This window comes from Drosophila simulans, chromosome 4 (assembly GCF_016746395.2).
Source record: "Drosophila simulans strain w501 chromosome 4, Prin_Dsim_3.1, whole genome shotgun sequence".
Classification (NCBI taxonomy): Eukaryota; Metazoa; Arthropoda; class Insecta; order Diptera; family Drosophilidae; genus Drosophila; species Drosophila simulans.
In genome coordinates, this window is record NC_052524.2 from 904,009 (window position 1) to 928,234 (window position 24,226).

Here is a 24,226-nt window from a genome sequence, read left to right on the forward strand (position 1 = left end):
AGAAGGATATCCAGATTCGTTGAAAAGTATGTAACAGGTAGAAGGAAGCGTTTCCGACCATATAAAGTTGTATATTTTTAATTCGGATCAATAGCCAAATCAATCTGGCCATGTCATAGAGAGTTGATATTAACCATACAGTTTCCAGAGACATAGACGCAGCGCAAGTATGTCGACTCATGTTGCCACGCCCACCCTAACGCTCACACATCTCCTAAAAGTTCCACGCTCACACTTTTGAAAATGTTTAGATATTTTTTCATATTTTTATTAGTCTTGTAAATTTCTATCGATAGCAAAAAAACTTTTTGCCACGCCCACAATCCGCCTAAAACAGCCACGCCCAAACTTTTGGAAAATGTTTTGATGTTTTTTCACGCCCCCTGCATTTTGGACAATTTTTAAATTTTTTCTCATGTTTTTCCCAATATATATATAGATATCTTTCATTTATATATGTAGATATCCCAGAAAAATCATGAGGTTTAACATAACATAACAAAATTATTTAAGAACATTGGTGTACTAACTACTCAAATCAAATTCATTCTATAACAGCCGGCAGTATAATTTAAACCTTATCTATAACTCGCCTAGGCAGCAAATTAAATTATTGTACAACAAATGTTTCGCAATTTTCATGAATTCAAAACCATTGAGATGAAATAATGAAAATCCCAAAAAACAATCAAAGGGATACCCATACCCAGTTCTGAACCCTGCTGCATTCATTCCCATGTCATGCTTCTTTGCTTCTACCAGGAACACATCCCTAGCTCTACAAATATATTTCGGTCTGCTCCTGGACCTGACCCTTTTTGTATGTTTGACTTGGCTTTGGGGTGTCGTCTATGGACGCGTGCGTGATTGTTGGTGAGCCACACACATTTGCGTCACTTCAGCATCAATATGAAAAGTAGGCGTATCTGTACTGATGAAGTTAAATTAGCGCACTCAGTTGAGCCAGGTCTTACTTATCTGAACTTTCCATTTTCTGTTCCTGGCATTACCACTTCTAGGTTGGTTACTGGGATTCTGCAGACCATATGAGGCTTAGGTATACGGAAACTTGCATTTTGGGAGTTACGATTTTTTTTCTGACCCTTAGAAATGTTTTTAGTGTAATTAAATATTTAAATAATAAATATATTAAATTTGACTTTAACAAATAGTCTTATAAAATTTATTCTGGCGTTAGAGTGCAGTTTCATGCTTAATATTTTCGCAGACAGCCATTCGACCGTGTTGAAATGAACAAACGCATTGTTTAATTATTTTAACAACGAATGCAATAATAAACAACACAAAATAATTTAGGCAACAATGTGATGCGCGCCCTAGGAAGACGATGACAATTACAATGAGAATTTAGCCGTGGCTGCGGTGGATGGTTGTCCTCATCACGGACACAGACTGAAGCCCGCTTGCCTATAGCCGGGGCTGCCACTTCACTGGGCAATTAGGCATTCGACTGGAAAAGAAAAAGGGGAGCTCAGCAGCAGCAGCATCAAGCAAAAATGATCAAACTAAATTTGTGAGCTCTGAAACCTAGCTTTAGCAATTGGATTTAAGTATTAAGGCAAGACATTGCCGGTGCCATCACTGTAATTCTCGGATGCCGGCGGCAACTGGTTTTATTCTTCAAACCGGACTCCATAGTATACAGCTTAATAGCTGTATTTTCATTATAACCTTTACCCGTAGAACAAAAGAGTACTAGGTTGTACTTTTTAATCTAGTACTCTTTTGTAGCAGGTAGAAGAAATCGGGTCCAACCGTATAAAGTATAAATTCTTGTTCAGAATCGGCTCGAATAGTAGCAATCTCCGTCTCTGTCGTCTGTCCGTATTTATGCAGATCTCGGGGACTACAGATCTAGCCAACAAAAACCGTCTAGTCCATCCGTTACGCTTTTGAAAAATATTTTTCTTGCCAATATCTATCGATATAAAAATCGAAAAGCTGCCACGCCCACTATTTTGAATTTTAATTTCTGCCTAGTCGACAAACTAGACTTCAGCGTTATTTCCTTTTTTAAAATGCATAAAATGCATCTTTTATTTAAAATAATATTGGATTTTGTTCAAATAGCGTAACTAAATAACTAAAATTGGGACTTCCATTAAATGTAAACAAAACGCGGGCCCTTCTATATGCAGTATAACAAGTGTTGTTGACAGCATCATTTTCGCATTTCATTTTGTGTCATTAATTTTGGAGTGGGAGAAACCGCATTGTGAAAAATAACAGCTGATCCCCCTTTCCCTTTGATTTTGTGCTCGGCATGCTTGTTCGAATCGTCGACTGGAACTAAATAGTGACATGTGATAAGAATTTTTCAGATAAATCTCGATTTCCCGACAAAGTGTGGGCATATGTATGTACCAAGTACTACATTTTCTTAACGCACTGCTATTTTTAAAAGTAAGTTATTATGGTTTTAAGTTGTCGCAATAATGAAATCAGTTAGGAATTTTGTTTTTTCAATGCTGTGCTGGCAACCCTGAACTTTAACTCTATTGTTGTTCATACATATTTAATGCTCATAAAATTATACATGGGAGTTATAACACTTGTTCCTTTTATGTAGTCTTCACAACTGCGCCACTTGTCACAAATATAAACAACAATTGTTAATTTTTTGAAATTAAAGCGTTTACAATTAAAGCATCAAGATTGTAAAGCAGTGACCAACGTGTATATCCAGTGTGATTCGGTACAGGCAACTTACTTCGACCGAGTGTTTCACGGGAGAAACTTACACTGCGATTGAAATACCTAGATATGTACCTCCCTAGTTATGAATATTAAATTTTGTTATTATTCATATTTCGGCCTTTTTTATGGCGTTGTTACTGTATTTATATACTGCAAACTTATAGAAATATAATAATGGCATAAAAGGCGCACCTATTTTAACAAATATATTATAAATTTTGTCCTCAGGCAACGACGTGCAGAAATGATTTTTAGAGGTTTTTATTTTAGAGCAACTTTCAGCAGGAGAACTATAATGTTTAGACTATAAAAGCTATAAAGTATGAGATTATGCATGAATATTATGGAAACGATTACGCTGTGCAAGTTTGGTTTAGAAGGTTGCCACGCCAACTGTAACGCTCCAAACCGCGCAAAGCTGTTACTCACGCACTTAAAAAGGGTTTTACTTATATTTCATTTTATTATTTACCTTCCCATTTTTAATACATTTGCCAATTAAAAGTTTAAATATCTATGTTGCGCTACCACTAGCTGAGGTGATCAAATACTCTCTTGTCACAGACGCAGCGCAAGTTTGTTTACCCATGTTGCCACGCCCACTCTAACGCCCACACACCGTGGCAAAACTGCCACGCCCACACTTTTTAAAAATGTGTTGATATTTTTATTAGTCTTGTAAATTTTTTCTTTTTATTTTTATTTTTTTTCTCATTTTATTCCCCAATATCTATCGATATCCCAGAAAAATGATGAACTGGTATCTGATAGTCGTGTATCGCAAGTCAAAAAAAGAAACTTGATAAAATGAAAGAAAAGGTGAAAATACCGAGATGAAACATAATTTTTCCCGGCTATCTCATACCTGTTACCTAGCTAAATTACGCCAACTCTCCTTAAGAGATTTGCAGAAAGCCAAGCTTGGTATTCACCTAGCGACCGTTTTTATTTCGTATAAGTTTATTTATATATGATTATTAATTATTTTTATACATTTATTTTAGCGTAATGAGCGTGGAAAAATAGTAACAAAAACAATATAAACAATAGTAATAAAAACTGCAAATCTCTTCAGTTTATATGTCTCGACGTATACAAGTATGTATGTTCAACACTATCAAATTGTTTTTGGTAGAAAATTGGCAAGATAAACAATAAAACGAAGAAAAATCGAAACAGTTTTCGAAAGTTTGGGCGTGGCAGCTCTGGGCGGTTTTAGGGCAAACCGATAGAAATTTACAAAACTAATAAAAATATGATAAAATATCAAAACATTTTTCAAAAGTGTGGGCGTGCCAGCTTTGGGCGGTTTATGGAAGTTAGTGGGCGTGACAACATGGGTCAACAAACATGGGCCGCGTCTATGTCTCTAATTTATATGCCGAAACTCAAACTTTTAGCTTTTATAGTTCCTGAGATTTCGACGTTCATAAAGACGGACGGAATATATATACTTTATATGGTCGGAAACGCCTTCTTCTGCCTGTTACATACTTTTCAAGGAATCTAGTGTACCCCTTTACTCTACGAGTATCGGGAAAAACAAAAGAGAAAGCTAAAGTCTACTCTCTTAGATACCAGTTACTCAGCTCGTGGTAGTGTGATCAAGAAAGTTCAAAATTCTATTTTTCACATTGATAGAATTTGGCATAAAAATATTGAAATAAAGAAACATCGAACAAATTTACAAAAGCTTGGGTTTTAGAGTTTTTGCCTTTTTGGGGGTAAAGCCCATAGTAGGCGTAGCCAAATTGTTTTTTAGCATATCGATAGAAACTCTACTAGTATTTGGATTTGTTGCGTCCCAGACACTACGCTAAATAATATAAAGTATGGTATTTTCACACATTCCAGGAAAATCAGATTCGTCACCTTTACAATGCGCCATGAAATTTTTGGCACACGCAATAGGAATGACAAAAAGGCGATTCAAGAATATGCCCCTTTGAAGAAGCCCAGCACACTGGATGCCGGCACTAAAATAATGGGAAATGTGGTGGAAGGGGAAATAGATTCGTTGATGCGTGTGACTTCAAAAATCCAAAAAACGTGTCGGACAGGATGTTGAGAGCAAGTAAGCTCAGTGGTGGCTTTTTGGGGTGGTTTAGGTTTCGAACGCTGTTAGTTGGGGGTTTAATTTCTGTAAATAATAGATATCGCAAATGTAAATACAAGCAGAATTAGCAAAATAGACAATTTATGAATGTTGTACATATATAATATTTAGTAAATTTAATACAAAAAATTTACCTCTTTAAAGTTAACAATTCAAACTTTATCTCAAGCCCAAGTCATGCCGACCCCGTAACAGGAAAGGCAAGGCTTTTTGAACTCCGGATGGTGTTTGACCTTCCCGAATATGGTTATATTGCTGTTAAATATTAAATTAAAATTAAAACTATTAAAATGCACTCATAGTTTTTTATATGTGAATTTATTTTTTTTAAGCAGGACAATAAATAACTAGTCATCAGTTCGTTCCATACTTTTTTAAAATAAAAGTATGGCAAACGATTAGATTGTAAGTTATTCAGAATGGTCAGATTCTTAAACTTTTGGATACATGGTTGTATAATCAAATATGTTAAGGATTGAGTGCATTATACATGATAAAATATCATCACAACCAAACATATGCATGCAAAGATGAATAAGACTTATACATATACATACCAATCTATGTTTATATAAATTCAGTTTTATTTTCCACCGTTATTATCGCTGAATCCATAATGTTAAAGTTGCCCACGATATTTTAAACAACCAACCAAAACTTCAAAAAGACTTTCAAGGGGATAGGGTACACTTTTCTTTCTTCCATAGCCGTCTCTCTCCTACTCAACTCTTATTTGCCAGATGTGCGCACGTTGCATTTTGTTGTAGTGCCTCTCTTCCTCATGTCTCTATAGCTATCTCTTTTCTCGGCACGGAAAACAGCAACGTTGTTAGCTATCGCTGACTGTAAATGAAAAGGGACAACTAGAGCAACGCCGCCAAAATGGCTGGCCGATGTGTTAGCCGTTGCTCTTGCCAGTGTTTTTTCGCATGAGAGCTCATTAACGTTTCGCTTGGCTAAGTGCGCACCTCGTCACTGAAACCAGTTAGCAAAAGAAATTTTTGTTCAAGCTTAAACCGATATCTACGTCACTATTCGATCATTTCGAATGCAAATTATTCCCAGATTAATAAACTAGGTCGCCATCCGTGGCGCTGCCGCCGGGCTGCGGACCCGTACTTTCGACGGAAAATATCGGGACCATTTTCATAAATCATTTATGATACACTGTTAAAACACTCCAACGCTTTCAATCGTGCATACCCAAAACAAAACTCATAAAGTGAAAGTTCATATCCTGGCAAGTAAAAAGTGATAAATGTTAAACAGTCTGAAGTGATAGTCTGGAGTTTGATTACCAGGTGAAGAAGATTATGTATAGGATGTACAAAGTTGGCAACGAAACCCCCCTTCTAACAACAATGAAAAAGGGAGTACTCCTAATTTCTCACTTCCAATAATAAACATACGCACATTTTCACCGAAGTCTCCAACGCCGCATTAAAAATAATTAATTATGATGCTAACAACTGAACACATAATGCATGGGCATCCCCACTCGTCGGTCGGGCAAAGTACTCTATTTGGGTGCTCCACTGCGGGCCATAGCGGAATAAATCAGCTGGGCGGAGTATATGTTAATGGCCGGCCACTGCCCGATTCAACGCGTCAAAAAATTGTCGAATTGGCTCACTCCGGCGCACGTCCTTGTGATATTTCAAGAATACTCCAAGTGTCCAACGGTTGCGTAAGCAAAATTTTGGGCAGGTGAGGCATTTCGAATGCATAATGACATTTTCTTAACTAAACAGGAACTACGAAACTAGCTTCCAACAAAAAAATTACTCAGCTAAGAATTCTGACTTTGGACTTTATTATAAAAGCACGGCGTTAAAACCAGGGACTGATATAAAATTTTGAAAATATGAAAGAATTGATTATTATACCCGTTACTCATAGAGTCAAAGGGTATATTAGATTCGTTGAAAAGTATGTATAAGTAATTTCCGACCTTATAAAGTATATATATTCCGTCTGTCCGTATGAATGTGTCGATCTCAAGAACTATAAAAGCTAGAAGGTTGAGATTAGGCATACTGATTCTAGAGGCAAAGACGCAGCGCAAGTTTGTTGACCCATATTGCCAACACCTTTTTTTGTCTTGCCAATTTCTATCGGTATATCAAAACATTTTGGCCACTCCCCTCTTACACCTACAAAACGCCCAAATCGGATCAATCGATATCCCAGAATAAAATAGAAATTTCGCGTTCGTATTTCCACTAGCCGTGTGACGGAGATCTGGTAGTCGGATAGTCGGGGAACTCGACTATAGCATTCGCTCTGGTTTTTGGTAAGTTTATGGCTTAACTTACGTTTCAGTGGTTTCTATATGCATAAGATCCAAATGCTCCGAGTCTATTTCGTATCTACTAACAACCGTAAGATTGCGTTGAATCGTATGTTAAAAGAGAACTTGCTTGCTTAGCTTCTGTTTGGCGAATAGCTAAATATGCTTGTTGGAAAAACCTCTTTGCGGCGTTATTGTTGTCATTTCTATGTTTCTATATTCAATCCCATATGCCATTCGCACACTATTTATTTAAGTTTCCATTACCAGAAAAGCACAAAAAGCATATATATACCGGCTGTATTTGACTATTTCAATGTGTACTTGGTATGTCCAGCCTACACACATATAGCGTCGGGGCCTTATCAACTAAAAATATTATTAATATTATCTCGCCGCTAAACTCTTCGACGGCGTTTAACATTGTCACCACTAATAAACCGCCGCGCAAGCTGCAGCTTGTAAAAAGAATCTGTACTGCATCTTATGATGTGTCTTCAGTAAGGCCTGACAATTTGAAGACTTTCTTTGTTTGCCACCACTCCGAATTGTTTTTTTGTGTTCATCCAACATTTTGGTTTTTGATTTTTCAATCAATACTAGACATCCCTCTTTTACTTTACTTTAAGTCTATATCTTTCTGAGAATATTTAACGCTTTCGAGTATAGTACCAAATACAAAGTTTCCATATTGAGAAATTTCTTGGTTGACTTACACCTTAAACGTGTCCTTATTGCTACTAATTTTTTCTTAAAACTAATCAGACTAATCAGATATGAGTAGTGCCATTATAAATACATAAGAGTTAGACAATCAATGATTTTGTTAATATGAAAATTTGAATTAAGTCCCGCATCTCAATATCTCATTGTGTGACTCTGATTATTGAATGAGTAACTATTTATTTGATTATAATACAAAAAAATAAAAGTCATATCTTAAAAAGAAGATAGTTTTAAATTCGCTGCTCTTTATAAAATATGAAAATATGCAGACAAATCTTAAATGATTGTATATTCAATGTATTATCTACTTTTATGACTACTCGGATAAAATGTATAAATGTTTCTTTTTTTAGATATTATGAAACAGGATCGATAAAACCTCGAGCTATAGGTGGTTCAAAACCACGAGTAGCTACAACCCCGGTCGTACAAAAAATTGCAGATTACAAACGGGAATGTCCCAGCATATTTGCGTGGGAAATACGAGATCGACTGCTATCGGAACAAGTTTGCAATAGTGATAACATTCCAAGTGTGAGTTATATTTTGCGCACCTAATAATATTTCTGCACGTATTAATAAAAGATCTACCTAACCATTTTAAGCGTTTCCGATCCTATAAAATATATATGTATATTCATGATCAGAATCTAGGACCAGTGGATCTAGCCCTGTCCGTACCTGCCTGTTTTTCTGTTTTAAGTGAAAAATTTAAAATGTTTAAAGCTGGAAGTTTGTTTCAAAAGAATTTTCTAATACAGCCTTATAAACCATCAGCTATTTATAGTTATTTCCACTCTCTTTAAACTATGCGTCAATACGTGGATTGACATCCAAAGTGATTAATGATACAGTCACTCGTGGAGTAAAATTGTTTACTGGATTCCGTGAAAATAACTTCACAGGTAGAAGAGAGCGTTCCCGACTCTATAAAATATAAATGTATTTCTAAACAGTCCATACAAACGCTGTGATCTCGGGAAGTAAAAAAGCGGAGATATTAAGCATGCAGATTCAGTAAAGCGGAAATTGGTCATTACATAAGAAAAATGTTTGTCCACGACTACTCTAACGTGCACACAGCACCCGAAACAGTGACGCACTTTTTTTGAAATTTTTTTCAATATTTTTTATTATTTGTCATTGCAATTTCGATCGATACACCAAATGAATTTTGAAATCGGGTAAACATTATGCAACTGGTAGAATTAAACCTATATGGTATATGTACACAAAATTTACCCGCTACTCGTAGAGCAAAAGATTCGTAGATTCGTCGAAAAGCCATGTAACTGGTAGAAGAGAGCGTTTCCGGCCAGGATCAGAATCAATACCCGAGTGGATCTGGCCTTGCCCGTCTGTGCGTCCGTGTGACCGTATGAAACGCTAAGAAAAGTTAAGATAAGGCATGCAAATTCCAGAGACGAAACGCAGCGTAAGTTTGTTTACCGATGTTGCCAAGCTTATAAGCCACAAAAACTGTCAGGCCCACATAAAAAAAAATTTAATATATTTTAATTGTATTATTTGGCTGCACAATTTTTATCTCGAGACAGTCACGCCAACACTTGTACAAATTTAAAAAATTTTCTCTTTCGTTTTAAATTAGAATCACCAGCTGAGTCGATCTGACTATGCCCTTCTGTGCGCCCGCTTGTAACACTGGGTCGATCTAATCATGTCTACCTGTCCATTCCTCTGTATAAATGTCGAAATCTCGGAAACCATACTAGTTACAAAGTTTACAGCACTATTAATGAGCTAAATTTTTAAAATATCTATTTTCATCAACGTTTTGAGATTTTTGCGTTTGAGAAAGGGTACCACAAGCGAAATACCAATTTAAGATCTCTATAATAGATTCAAAGGCTATAAGCAAGGGCTCACAAGGATTAAATAATTTTGGGACAAAACCAATCCATTCTTTTTAAAATAGATTATGAAAAAGATATTTTCGGCACTCTCATGTCATTTTCTGGGTTTTATGGGTCTCTCGATAGTATGCTCTAGTTATATTAATCCGTATAAAAACAAGTCTTTACCTGAACGGGAAAATTTTTATCTTTTTCGCCAAATCCTTCAGGATAGCGAATATACTTTACCTAGGGGATTAGGTTTTGTGGCTTGATAGTTTGTAGCGTTTTTAAATCCGGACTTATGCAACCGCTAAGCAAGTACACATAAGTAATGTTTTATATTAATGCTATGTATTCCATTTTAGTAAAAAAAAAAACAAGAGAGAATGCTGTAGTCGAGTTCCTCGACTATCAGATACCCGTTACTCCGCTACTGTGAATGTGAACCCGAAATTTTATCATTTTTCTGGGATATCTATATACATTTACATACATATATATATATATATATGAAAACCATGAAAAAAATTTAAAAGTTGTTCCAAAGTGTGGGCGTGACCGGCTTGGAGGCTTTAGGGCGTTAGAGTGGGCTAAGCAAAAAGTTTATTTGGCAAATCGATAGAAATTTACGCGACTAACAATATTATGAAAAAATATCCAACAATTTTTCAAAAATGTCGGCGTGGAAGTTTTGGTCGGTTTTAGGGCGTTATAGTGGGCGTGGCAAACATTTTTTTACAAGTCGATGGATTAATTATAAAAAAATATATAATTATTTGTCTATATTACATTATATTTTATTTGATATTATATATTCATTAATTATCTTTCCAATTTCTATCGGTATGCTGAAATTTGTATGTCATGCCCGCTCTAACGCCTACAAACCGCCCAAAGCTGCCACGCCCACACAAGGTTTTGATTTTTCATCGTTATATTGTTTGTCTTGCCCATTTTTATCGGTATACCAAAAATACTTTGTCCACGCCCATCCGTACACCTAACAAAAGCCCAAAAACGGTCACACCCACACTCATGACCAATTTTTAACTTTTTTCTCACTTTATTCCCCAATATCTATCAATATCCCGGAAGCTGATTAACGAGATTATCGGTATCTCTTGCTATACCCGTTACTCATAGAGTATACTAGATTCCTTGAAAAGTATGTAACAGGCAGAAGAAAGCGTTTCCGACTAAATAAAGTATTTATATATATATATATTCTTGTTCAGAATCAATAGCCGAATAGATCTGGTCATGTCCATCTGTCTGTACGAACGTAGAGATCTCAGGAACTATAAAAGCTAGAAGGTTCAGATTCAGCATCCGAGAGACAAAGACGCAGCGCAAGTTTTCTGACCCATGTTGCCACTCCCACTCTAACGCCCACAAGCCGCACAAAACTGCCACGCCCAAACTTTTGAAACAATTTTCAAAATTTTTTCATAATTTTTTTAGTTTTGTAAATTTCTATCGATTTGAAAAAAAAAAATTGGCAACGCCCACTCTAACGCCCTAAAGGCGCCGAAGCGGTCAAGCCCACACTTTGGAACTATTTTAAAATTTTTTCTCATTATATTTCCCAATATCTATCGATATCCCAAAAATATTTCGAGTTTGCATTCACACTAGCTGAGTAACGGGTGGGGAAACCCAACTATGTCATTCTCTATAGTTTTTTGTATACCCTTTAATCGTTTTTTCTAAAGAAGTTCGTCCCCTTATTTCCCGATTATACTTCTGGTTCAGTTTATTTCATGTCCTTTGATGTTTTGTTCACAAATGTAATGGGCGAGTAATTCATTATGACTATATCTCATTCCAACGTCTATGTACTTCTGTTAAATAAAGAACAACGTTTGGCTTACGGCCCAAGCACGTGCCAGCACTTTAGTCGACTGTGAAAGTGGCATATTTCATGTCTCCTAATGACGTTGTTCACGTATTCACAAAATCTGTTTAAAGCTTGCCTTTAAAAACATGTAAACTTTAGAATTAAATATATCGCGAGGGAACGTTAAGAAGAAGTGCCTTGGCTTTATTACATGTACCATAAGTCACCTACCAAGAAGGTTGCTAGTTTGGTTTCATGCAGTTTGCTGACTAGTTTGAGAGACTTGTTTGTTAGAATATACTCAAAATGGCCGAAATTGCTTCTTTTATTAGTCGGAAAATAGCAAAATATATAAACCCGTTACTCGTACAGTTTAAGGGTATACTAGATTAGTTGAAAAATATGTACCAGGTAGAAGGAATCGTTTCCAACCATATAAAGTATATATATTCTTGATCAGGATCAATAGCCGAGTCATGTGACCTGTCTGTCTGTTCGTCCGTATGAACGTCGAGATCTTAGGAACTATAAAAGATAGAAGGTTGCGATAAAGCATACAGACTGTAGAGACATAAGTGCCTATCCTAACGCCCACAAACCGCCGAGCACTGACACGCCCACACTTTTGTAAGAGGTTTTAATATTTTTTCATATTTTTATTAGTTTTGTAAATTTCAGTCGATTTGCCAAAAACAAACCGCCCAAAACTGCCACGCCCACACTTTTTAAAAGTGTTTTGATATTTTCTTATGTTTTTATTAGTCTTAATAAGTTTTGTCGATTTGCCAAACAACTTTTTTCCACGCCCACTCTAACGCCCACAAACCGAGCAAAACTGCCACGTCCACACTTTTGAACAAGTTTTTAAATTTTTTTTCATTTTATTCACCAATATACCAGAAAAATTATGAAATTTTGCGTTCGCATTTCCACTAGCTGAGTAACGGGTATCTGATAGTCGGAGAAGTCTACTATAGTATTCTCTCTTGTTTTGTTTAAGATTATTTTGCTATTTTTAGCTATTACAAAAGCACTAATTTTTATGCTCTAAAAAGATTGATTTTTGTAAGTGAAATGACAATGTATTCTTATTTATTATCTCTTATTAACGTCTTATTCTTCGAGCAAAGGGTACAAAATTTATATTAAATTTAATGGGCTTACACGTGTGTTATCATTTATAAAAGAATATCATTAACAAGCAAGAAAAACTCTTTAGTCGAAGTTTTTAACCGCATACGTTACTAGTCGAAGTGTTCAGAATATTTTTTTAATTATTGTTGGTATATCAATATTTAACAACTTCGGGCCGTTTGTAGGCGTTAGATTTACCAGAACCTGCATGTATATCAAATTGTTAGCATTTGTTTGTAGTTCCCGAGATCACATTGCTTATACCGACATAAAGACGATCATTTCACGATCAACGCTTTTAGTGATCCTTATCGAAAATACAAGCACTTTGTTGTAGCAGTTACATACTCTTCAGATTCGTTGATATGTATACCCGTTTGCTCTACGATTAACGCTTCCTCCTACCTGTTACATATTACAGCGAATGTAGTATAGCCTATTGCTTTACGAAGAATACTCTGAATAATGCGCAGTGTGGGGTCTAGAATCGACAACCGAGCTATCACAATAATAAGTATAATAGATTTCTGTTTATATATCTTTCTCGCTCTCAAAATCGGATTGGCTAAAATATTTGTTAGCCAATCGAGAAGCAGAAATGAAGAATGGGGGTTGGCTCAAAAAGTTACGCACCCATGACGAGTTTGGTTAGAAAGCATGAAAGAAGTAGGAAATACTTTTGGTCTTCAGTAACTTAAAATGGCTTAGAGTCATCATACTCAGTATATGTGTACTATTTATGTACATAATGCCGTTCGAAGACTTGTAAGCACATCCTTTTTAGGCCTTGCATTCGCAAGCGTCAGTAAATAAGAAGTTAGTGTTTGTTGGTTTGCATGTGTTTCAGTACACATAGTTTTCCCAATTGGAAATGTACATATTGTGTTCATGTATTTTATTGTACGCAGTATACTGGGATTATTTGCAGGTTTCATCTATTAATCGAGTCTTACGAAACCTGGCTTCACAAAAGGAGCAGCAAGCTCAACAACAAAACGAATCCGTTTATGAAAAGCTTCGCATGTTTAATGGCCAAACGGGCGGATGGGCATGGTATCCAAGCAATACAACGACGGCACATTTGACGCTACCACCAGCAGCTTCCGTAGTGACATCTCCTGCAAATTTATCAGGGCAGGCCGATCGGGATGATGTTCAAAAAAGAGGCAAGTAGAAATATTGGATACAAATATATACAATAATGTACAAAATTTGTTCCTATGATTAAAACAAACAATTAAGTAAATCTATTAGGCATTAAAATTGTAGAGATTTCCTTCTGTCCAATTTCTTTGATCAGAATATTGTCCATTGAAAGAAAGGTCCCTGTGTTAAATAAAATGTTTCCGACTCTAAAGAGGGTTGAAAACAATTGCAAGTATTTTGTCACAGATGAGCAAACATCAGGGCAAACATATAGTTAATTTGTTGGTCATTTGTTATTTGCTATTAAGTTTCATTGAATTCTGTTCCGGCTTCTGATACTTTGAATTGTGTTTTATTCAATCAATAAATTGAGCTAGCATATGTCTTCATTACCAATAAGCATCAACCGACCCCTTAATACCGTTTAATGTCGTTTGTTTGACGAAGAAAATTAAACCATTTCAGAAAAGGAAATACGTTTGTTAGTAAAATTAATGAAAATACATTGACTACTACCAACTATTCTAAAATTCATTTCGTTTTCTAGTCCTATATTAAACAAAAAAGGCAGCTAGCATTAGCAAGCCGATGCTCATATACCTTTCCAGTAAATATAGATTTAACAAGTATATGGAAACTATGATTTTTATACTTTTTACTCGTACAGTAAAAGGTACGAGCTATTTCATACCACTACACAAGCCGATTCTAGTTTCTACGCCCAGCTTTGCCCCCACAAACATTTTCATATATAATGATATTTTACGACTCTGTATGACTCGTTGTCAACAGTAGTAAAAGGCAATGTCTGACAGTACTAAATATATTCTTTATCAAAGGCGCTAGCCTGGTTAATGTAGTCAAATCCGTCTGTTCGTATAAGCGGATACGTATGGTTGTGACAGTCAAGACACTGGTGTTTCTCCTTGTTTTTGAAGTACATCTTAAACAAAAATGTATTATATTGTTTTCCATTTTTGTTTTAGAATTACAATTTTCAATAGAAGTTTCGCATACAAACTCTCACGATAGTACATCAGATGGCAACTCTGAACATAATTCATCCGGGGACGAAGACTCTCAAATGCGGTTGCGCCTAAAAAGGAAGTTACAGCGCAATCGGACATCATTTTCTAATGAGCAAATTGACAGTCTCGAAAAAGGTAACAAAGTGTTGTACTTTACTTAGGTATTATTACCTTTCCTCACCACTTAACACTTCATTATAACAATTTTTTTTTTAATATTATTAGTTTTACAAATAAATAGGTAAAGAATAAAAATAAAACGGTATCGACTTTCAAAGATAGTCGAATTCTGTGAATGAACTTCGAGCAAATATTAAAAACAAAACAATTACAACGGATTTCGTTTTCTTTGTTGCCGCGACGTAGAGAAACACCATATACAAACCATATATACAAAATCAGTTGATGCTCAAACTTACGTAATACTAAACCTAATTTTCATTTTTTAATTGCTCGCATGTTTGCTGTTTATAACGTCAAAATATATTCGTTTTACAGTAATACATACCATAAGGTCTATTTTAGAATTAATCACTAATATATATATCTGAACTTTTATCGACGTGCATTACAGAATTTGAAAGAACACATTATCCCGATGTTTTTGCTCGAGAAAGGCTTGCTGATAAAATTGGTTTGCCAGAGGCACGTATTCAGGTTTGTCTTTCAGTTTTGTTTAATTATATTCTGTTTGTAGTCCTTTTTTGCAGAGCTCAATTTATTTATATTTTTGTAAATTATGTAATTATTATGTCAATATGTTTAAACAAAAAAAATGGTTTATGAAATTCCCCAAAAGTGTTTTTATTAGCAATTAGCAAATTTAAAATAATTTGTTCGATCATTAATGGTGTGGACTATAAAAGCGTCACCTACAAAAAAGTATTTCATTTATTTTATATATTTTATATTAAATATATTTATATTATATATATTAATTCAAAATAACTTCGAATGCACACGCATTAATTAAAGCAATGATTTTTATAAGTAAAATATTCGGCACAAAAATTATTTTTGCGCTTATGTTAGCTTTGATGAACAATGTAGTATTTTAATCGTCAAAATCGATAGCTCCGCTTTAACTTCGAGTGAGGATTTTGCTGTCACGTTTTTTTCGTTATCATTTTTTCTATGTTTTATAACTAGAATTGCGCAAGCCGATTCAAATTGTAATATATGAAAGTTTTAATATTGCTACGCCCAGTTTAGCGCAAAGAAACTTTTTCAATATATAAAGATTTTACGACTCGTAAGTAAGAAATGCAATCACCCCTAAATTACTCTCGCCGCTAATCCGGAGCACAGTAATTACCCGTTACCCGAGTAAAGGGGTATACTAGATTAGTTGAAAATAATGTAACAGGCAGAAGATGTAACGTCGAGATCTCAGGAACTATAAAAGCTAGAAGTTTGAGATACACCATACAAAGTCTAGACCCATGTTGCCACGTCTACTCAAACGACCGCAAACCAAAAAAACATTGCCACGCCCACACTTTTGATAAATGTGTTAATATTTTTTCACATTTTTGTATTGTAAGCTTCTATCGATTTCCAAAAAAAAATTTGCTACGCCCACACCCTAAGCCGCCCAAAATAGCAAAGCCCACATTTTTGAAAAATTGTTGGATATTTTTTCATAATTTTATTGGACGTGTAAATTTTTATCTAATTGCCACGTCCACTTTAGCGCCCTAAATACCGACCCATTATATAACAAATCTGCTTAAAAAATAGAAAATTATAGAAAAGATATTCTTTAAGGCTATATAAACTCAGCTTGCCGAAGCTAAAGCTTCCTTTCTTGATACATCCGTTAATCGTAGTGTGAAAGGGTATACTAGATTAATTGAAAAGTATGTAACAGGTACAAGACAGCGATTCCAACAATATGCTGTATATATATACATTTACATTTACAATAAATTATTTAATATCTGGTCGATCTGGTCATGTTGGTCTGTCTACTACCCAATATAAAGGTTATATTAGATTAATTGAAATTGTAATTAGGAAGAACAGCTTGGCGGATTGCTGGAGTTAGAATGGGCAACACAAATAATAAAATAAACAAAAATCGAAACATTTTTCGATATTGTATTTCCCCTTGACATTTTAGGTGTCATCAGAATCTGCAGCCTAATTTTAACTTTCTAACTTTTATGGCTCCCGAAATCACCGCATTCTTACGGACGGACAGACGCAACGACACACATACAGACGGACATGACCAGATCGAGTCGGCTAATGACCGCGTTCATGCATATATGTATATATTTCAAAACCAGATCAAAAATCATGCGTATCCATTAATACACAACTTATCGGTATTTTTGCAACACATGCATAAGAGTGTCGAAGTTTTATATAATCTTAAATAATTTACTATACTGAATCTTGCAAAATAATTGTAAAACATTTTAACTCGAGGCGTCAAGTATAAGCAGCGGAATGGGCGGTTTAGAAGTCATCCCTCAAATGCTTTTCACCCCTAAAGCTGTGTTGTTTTGTCGTCAAAGTGAGATGAAATATTTATCGTTCCGCTCTTGATTATTTGTTTAAGTGAATAAAAACAATTTGACTGTAAAAATACTTGAAGCTTCTTGTGATTTTTCGCATTGAGTGGTAATAACGGGGGCGAAGCGGGATATACCAAGCTTTAAGGGCTTGGTCGGAAGCCGGAGTGGGAACTGCAACAATAACGCTGGGTAATAAATGTCATGGGGAAAATATATTAAAGCAAAAAGTATTGTAATACGTTTTCACCCCTTTGTCATCTTTAATGCTTCGGCTCACTTTATTTCGCTTGTTATGTTACAAGTAAAACCGCATGCAAAGGGTGATTTCTCCTAAACTAAACTGCGTGACAAAGAAATATGTAGGTTCATTAGACTGCAAGTGTTTTTTTTTTTTAAAAAAACATTTGTTATGCTCTTTCCACTTCAGTCATAATAAAAATCAATACCAACAGCATCACCGTTCCTTACCTTAGTCTACATACATGTGGCTGTGGGTGCCACTAATGAAATTTATGTTTTATGTTTTTACAGTTTTTAAACGTAAAAGTAGCCAACTGATATTTTTCGCTAAGCTCTTAACAATCTACATAATAAAGAGCACGAAATGACACACAAGTCTGTACGTGTTTACCTACGAAAATACAGTAAATAACAACAAAATAATTGGTACACCAAATTCATTAATTAAAACCAAAGAAACAAGATAGATAGACTATCAGGTACCCGATACTCAACTAGTGGAAATTCTATAATTTTCTGCCATACCGATAGATATTGGCAAATAAGATCAGAAAAAAATAAAAAATTGTTTAAAAGTGTGGGCGTGGTGTTTTGCGCGTTTTGTAGGGCAAAGTACACAGTGTTTTTGGTATACAAATAAAATATGTAAATATCGTATCGTGGTCGTAGTAAAAATTTGTTTGGCAAATCGATCAAAATTTACAAGACTAATGAAAAAATGATAAAATATCACAACATTTTTTAAAAGTGTTGGCGTGGCAGTTTTAAGCGGCTTGTGGGCGTAAGAGTGGGCGTGGCAATATGGGTCAACAAACTTGAGCCGCGTCTTTGTCTCTGATCAATATGCCTAAACTCAACCTTTTAGCTTTTATAGTTCCTGAGATCGGGCCAGATCGACTTGGCTATTGATCCTGATCAAGAATATATATACTTTATATAGTCGGAAACGCTTTCTCTGTGTTTCTATGTAACACTTTTCAACGCGTCTAGAGTACCTTTTTACTCTACGAGTAACGGGTATACAAATATAGGATAATAAATTGGATCTCCTCGTTTCATAACACTGTCAATTGAAAATGTCACTTATCCCGACATAGCACACGTGGAATTTTCGCATTAATTTGATACCTTTCGTGCGGAAAATCGGAATGAATATATTCTTCAAATCTTTAATTTGGCTTGGCCTAAAAGAATAAAATTAAGATTAGTTATTAAACTTAAAGGAAAAAAATTAGTTTTTATGTTATCATACATATCAACGATGTATTGAAATTAAGTTTAGCATTTTGGCCAACCTAACGTAACGTGAGCCAAGCGTTTTTCCTGGATGGGTGATACGTTCTTAAGAGGGAACGCTATAGTCGAGTTCTCCGACTCTCAGATAACAGTTACTCAGCCAGTGAAAGTGCGAACGAGAAATTTCAACATTTTCTGGAAAATAATTATATAATAAAAAAATAACTCATCATTTTTCAATAGTGAAATAGTGGCAATAAGCTTTTGGGCAAATCGATAGAAATTTACAAGCCATATATGTAGAATAATGAACAAACATTACACTTTTCATTTTTCTCCTACCTGTTACATACATTTCAACAAATCTATTAAATGCTTTTACTATACGAATAACAAAATTTTTCGACACTTTTGTTACGTAAGAAGCGGCGTGGTTAAAATGTGTATAGCTTTTCTAAAGTCTTCTAGACTAATACAAAAAATATCAAAACATTTTTCAAAGTGCAAAATTTGGGAAAAAAACTTTTGCTGCGTCTATGTCTCTAGGTTTAACTTATTATCCTTTATAGTTTCCAAGATCTTGACGTTAATATCGACGGACAGGAGGACGTACAGGGCCAGATTGACTCCGCTGTTGATCCTGATCAAGATTTAGATAGATATATATATTGTAGGGTCGGAATCGCTTCCTTTTACCTGTTAAATACTATTTAACGAACATAGTAACGGCTATAAAAAGACTTTCTTTGAAAATACATACTAAATTTGAAGTCATTTTAAAAAGCTTGTAAAGATAATAAGCTGTTTATTATAAGCGCTTAAAACAAAAAAACGTAGGAATCGAGTCAGCGGATTTCGTTGGCGGGCTAGTAACTAAAAATATGTAGCTACATACATTATTTATTTTCTTTTTTAGTTTACATAGTTAATTATATATAAATATATTATATTATTAAAATTTTTTTTTTAATATCAAAAATATGAAGTTTGTTTACATATAAAAATCAATAACCTTCATCGTGAAATATTTTTAATAGGTTTGGTTTTCAAACCGACGAGCTAAATGGCGCCGAGAAGAAAAAATGCGAACTCAGAGAAGATCGGCCGATACCGTGGACGGCAGTGGTCGACCCAGCACGGCAAATAATCCTTCAGGAACGACTGCGTCTTCCTCCGTCGCAACGTCAAACAACTCGACTCCAGGGATTGTCAACTCAGCAATCAACGTCGCGGAACGAGCATCATCTGCATTAATTAGTAATAGCCTTCCTGAGGCTTCAAATGGACCAACTGTAAGAGATTTTTTGTGATCATGATGTTTTTAATTTTCCTTATACCTTCTTAAATAGGTTTTGGGTGGTGAAGCTAATACTACACACACCAGCTCTGAAAGCCCACCACTTCAGCCAGCGGCACCGCGGCTACCCTTAAATTCTGGATTTAACACCATGTACTCATCTATCCCACAACCGATTGCAACGATGGCTGAAAATTACAAGTAGGTTTCTAAAAGCGTTGAAATGGGTGTTCGAGTAAGAGTGGCAACATGGGTCAACAAACTTGCGCTTCTGCTTTGTCTCTAGAATCTGCGAACATCGCCAGATCGACTCAGCTTTTGATCCTGATCAAGAATATATATACTTTATATGCTCGGAAACGCTTCTTTCTGTCTGTTACTTACTTTTCAACGAATCTAGTATACACTTTAACTCTACAAGTAATGGTTATAACAACGAAGGATCCTTTTTAATGTTTTTATATTATTGCCTTGGCAGCTATATTAGGGACATACGGGACTTAACTATATCGACTCTGCTGTTTAGATATGTACATGGTTTATGGTAGACACAGAATGTCTCAATACTTCCACTGCTAGGGTATAAAACTTGTCTACTTGGCACTTTTTTTGCGAAACGATTTTTTTGCGTAACGATTTGATTATGTCTATGCCTACCAAAGTCCGACTTACAAAGCAGCCTACAGCCCTACAAATTTTAAAAAAAGTTCAAATATTTTAAAAACTTTACCAAGGTAATTGTTTCATCTTAATCTTACGTTTACGTTGACAGCTCCTCATTAGGATCAATGACCCCGTCATGCTTACAACAACGCGATGCCTATCCTTACATGTTTCACGATCCGTTATCACTAGGATCTCCCTATGTGTCAGCCCACCATCGAAATACAGCTTGCAACCCCTCAGCGGCGCATCAACAGCCTCCTCAGCATGGTGTTTATACCAATAGTTCTTCAATGCCATCATCAAACACAGGTAACGTTGTGATCCTATTGTTAGAGGTGAATATTAACAACCGTTAATTTTCTTAGGTGTCATTTCTGCGGGCGTTTCGGTGCCTGTCCAGATTTCAACGCAAAATGTATCTGACCTAACGGGAAGCAATTACTGGCCACGTCTTCAGTGATCGTCAATCTTTGGCTCACCATTAGATCATTTGTCAAAGGCGACTGCCGCTGCAATCATTGCCGCACAAGCAGCTGAGAAAAGCCACAATCACCGAAAAGAGCATTCAATTGTTAGTATACACACCACAAAAAGTAAAAAAAACCCACCTAGTTTGAAGACACAGACAATGTGCTGTTCATCCAGATATTTAAACATGACCGTCGGGGCGGGGAAGGATGTAGATGTTGTCATAGGCCAAGGTCTTATAGTGTCCTTAACACCACATATTTCAGGAAAGCCGGAGCTTTTTGGTAGTCCTAACTTGAACTACCATCAGGACTTTCAAGTAATTTAAATAGGCTGAACCTTTTCGGTCTGAAACTTGTGAATTGCACACTAGATGTATTTTAAAAGTCAAATGAAATGTTAAATCTACATTAAAATTGATGTTATTTTTGAATAAAAATTAAAGATTTGTAAACAATTTTTCCTCATCTTTCACATCCTTTTTTAAGTTTCAAACATTCCTGTTCTGCGAAGATAAGTTAAAGTACTTTTTATCTAAAGTAATATTTTAATCTACAATTCTACAGACCTTTTCACTGTTGATAAGCACGCAATCGGGATATTAGACTTTTACAGTTGCTTGGAATTTTTTAAACCTTCACAATTTTATTTATATTTTGAACCATTTTTTGATATATTAAATTTAACTTATTCATTTAATAATACTATTTATTATTCGTCTTTAAGTAAACAATGATCAATGCTCATTCATACTTTTGAAAAAACCATTAACGATGTGTGTCCTTTTTCCAGCCGACCGTATTCCACAACTATTATATACTTATTACCAAACATAGGGAAGTGCGTGGAAGACGGATGATATAAAGCAAAGTGACTTTATACATCTAACACATCTCTCATACCCTTTTCCTCTACGATTAAATCCCCAAATTGTTTTGTGCTAATGTGCTAACCATAGGACATTTTGAATTAAAAATTACATTTTTTAAGGTTCAATACAAATTACAAAATGATGCTAATTAAACGTCTTATAAACATTTTGACGAAATTATTAATTTGAATTATATAGAGAAATTTAAGTACAAGAACATTATCTACTGTACGTATCTATTAAAAGATTAAAGTGTTTCTAATTTGATCGGTATGAAATAAAGTAAAACCATTTATTCATTTGATAAAAAAAGCGTAAACCTCATAAAAATAAATAAAAAACACTTCGCGTATACTGGTCAATATGTTTTAAAAATTCTATATTTTATTAGAATATATTAAAATTATAAGTTATATGTACATGATTCTTTTAAAAATGTAAGCTATTAGTTATTACTCCATGTGTACACCGTTTGTAAAACAGAAACTTATAACAACGTAAGATTGAATGAAGTGCAACGAACTTGACTACAATGAAGGAAATGAGCTAACATCTCATCCAAATAAACACCAACCCCAACAAGCCTTCAGGTTTATATCAATAATAATTAAACGTCGTATAATTATAATGTATGGTTCAAATTTATATTTAGAATAAATTAATGTAACATTTCAGAATACAGGTGTATCTGTTGTTCTTAAAAGGGACTTAATAAAATGCAACTTAAATAAAAAACAAAATAGAATGCTATAGTCGAGTTCCCCGACTATCAGATACACGTTGCTCAGCTAGTGTGAACGTTTTGTCGGCTTTAAGGCGTGGCAAAAAGTTTTTTGGCAATCAATAGATATATACAAAACTAATAAAATTTTTCAAAAATATCCAAAAATTTTTCAAAAATGCGGGCGTGTCAGATATGCGCGTCATGTGGACGTGACAACAACCTGTTACATACTTTTCATCGAATCTAGTAGACCTAGTATATAATTACTTTGTGATCCCTCTGTTTAGATGATGTCGATTTATAAATAGCAAGGAGTGATCTTGTAAAATACGATAGAAAAAATCAAATGATAGAATATGTTCACGATTTCGGCCCCTAAATAATTTTATCTGACTTTAATTAAATTATTGTGTTTTATTGAGCATTAGACAATGAAATGCGATTGGAATCGTCCTTAGTTAAGACTTCTCCGAATCCGGCGTTTTAAAAATATAAGGCTTACGGCAGAGTAAGAGCTTTGAGAGAAGCGAGCTACATTGCTATCTTTTAGTTATTAATGTGTGTTATTAATGTGTTAACTTGATGGATTCGGTCGAGGAATTTTTTGCATCAAGCGCAAGTATTAACTTTCTGTTAAAAAAAATTGTCGTCCAACCCCTTAACTGCAATAGAAATGAATAGCGAATAGAAATGCACGGATATCTAATTCGACTTTTGATTATATTTTAAATAAAATTAGTAGTCGTTTGACGAAGAATTGGCCAAATATTGTTAAACACCCTATACTGCTGTAATTAAAGCACAGAACACGCTCTGAGCGAGTTGAATCAATTAAGCAGGTTGCAAACTGCACTCTCGTTTTATCGCTTGAGCTCGCAACTCGCTTCGCTCTCACTCTGACATCTTTCGAGCGATTATACTTCAACATGCATGCAGTGGTTTATCGCTTGTTCTCGCCTAATATTATCGCTTCGCTTCTCGTGCGCACTCTGCCGTACTTTCGCAATTACTATTTCACTGCACTTTGGCCCATTAGGCAATTCAATGAAATAGCTTTATTTTTGGCCCTCCCTTAAATTAATTAATGATTTCTTCTATAATTTCGTTTCACCAACAGTAGGCCACATTTGCGATAACTTGTGGCGACGTACTTTCCAAATCGAAATTTCATGCTGCCGATTGCAAAATTTTGTTTGCCATATCTGAGTTGGAGCCAGAATTAAAATATTTATAAAGTACCCAATTGGAAGATTGATCTTGTTGTGTGGTGTGGAATAAACACTGATCACTGAGTAAAATATTCTTTCTAATCTATCTAATTTGATATAAAAAAGGGCATTTAGTTTTTATA

At 35.0% G+C, this 24,226-nt stretch overlaps 1 protein-coding gene and 1 long non-coding RNA gene across 5 annotated transcripts; one reads left to right on the forward strand and one right to left on the reverse strand.

Annotated features, from left to right (window-relative positions):
- Positions 1-3,426: 3,426 nt before the first annotated feature.
- On the reverse strand, positions 3,427-5,630 carry LOC120285221. Its single transcript, XR_005544486.2, has 3 exons — positions 5,392-5,630; positions 4,969-5,089; positions 3,427-4,858 (listed from the first exon to the last, which is right to left on the reverse strand). It is a non-coding gene; the product is annotated as an uncharacterized LOC120285221 (long non-coding RNA).
- Positions 5,631-5,771: 141 nt separating this feature from the next.
- Positions 5,772-22,832, forward strand: LOC6724734 (paired box protein Pax-6). Of its 4 annotated transcripts, XR_005544485.2 has the most exons (10): positions 5,772-6,541; positions 8,204-8,384; positions 13,606-13,843; positions 14,810-14,986; positions 15,426-15,508; positions 19,887-20,141; positions 20,199-20,347; positions 20,919-21,121; positions 21,178-21,383; positions 22,073-22,832. XR_005544485.2 is itself a non-coding variant. In XM_016180731.3 (9 exons), the coding sequence occupies exons 1-9, from the start codon at positions 6,291-6,293 to the stop codon at positions 21,270-21,272; spliced, it is 1,632 nt and encodes a 543-aa protein (XP_016037398.1). In that variant the 5' UTR covers positions 5,772-6,290; the 3' UTR covers positions 21,273-22,832. The 4 variants fall into 4 exon arrangements, 3 of the variants coding, with proteins under 3 accessions (XP_016037398.1, XP_016037397.1, XP_039152180.1); XM_016180731.3 differs by having other exon boundaries at positions 21,178-22,832; XM_016180730.3 differs by having other exon boundaries at positions 15,426-15,496; positions 21,178-22,832.
- Positions 22,833-24,226: the final 1,394 nt, after the last annotated feature.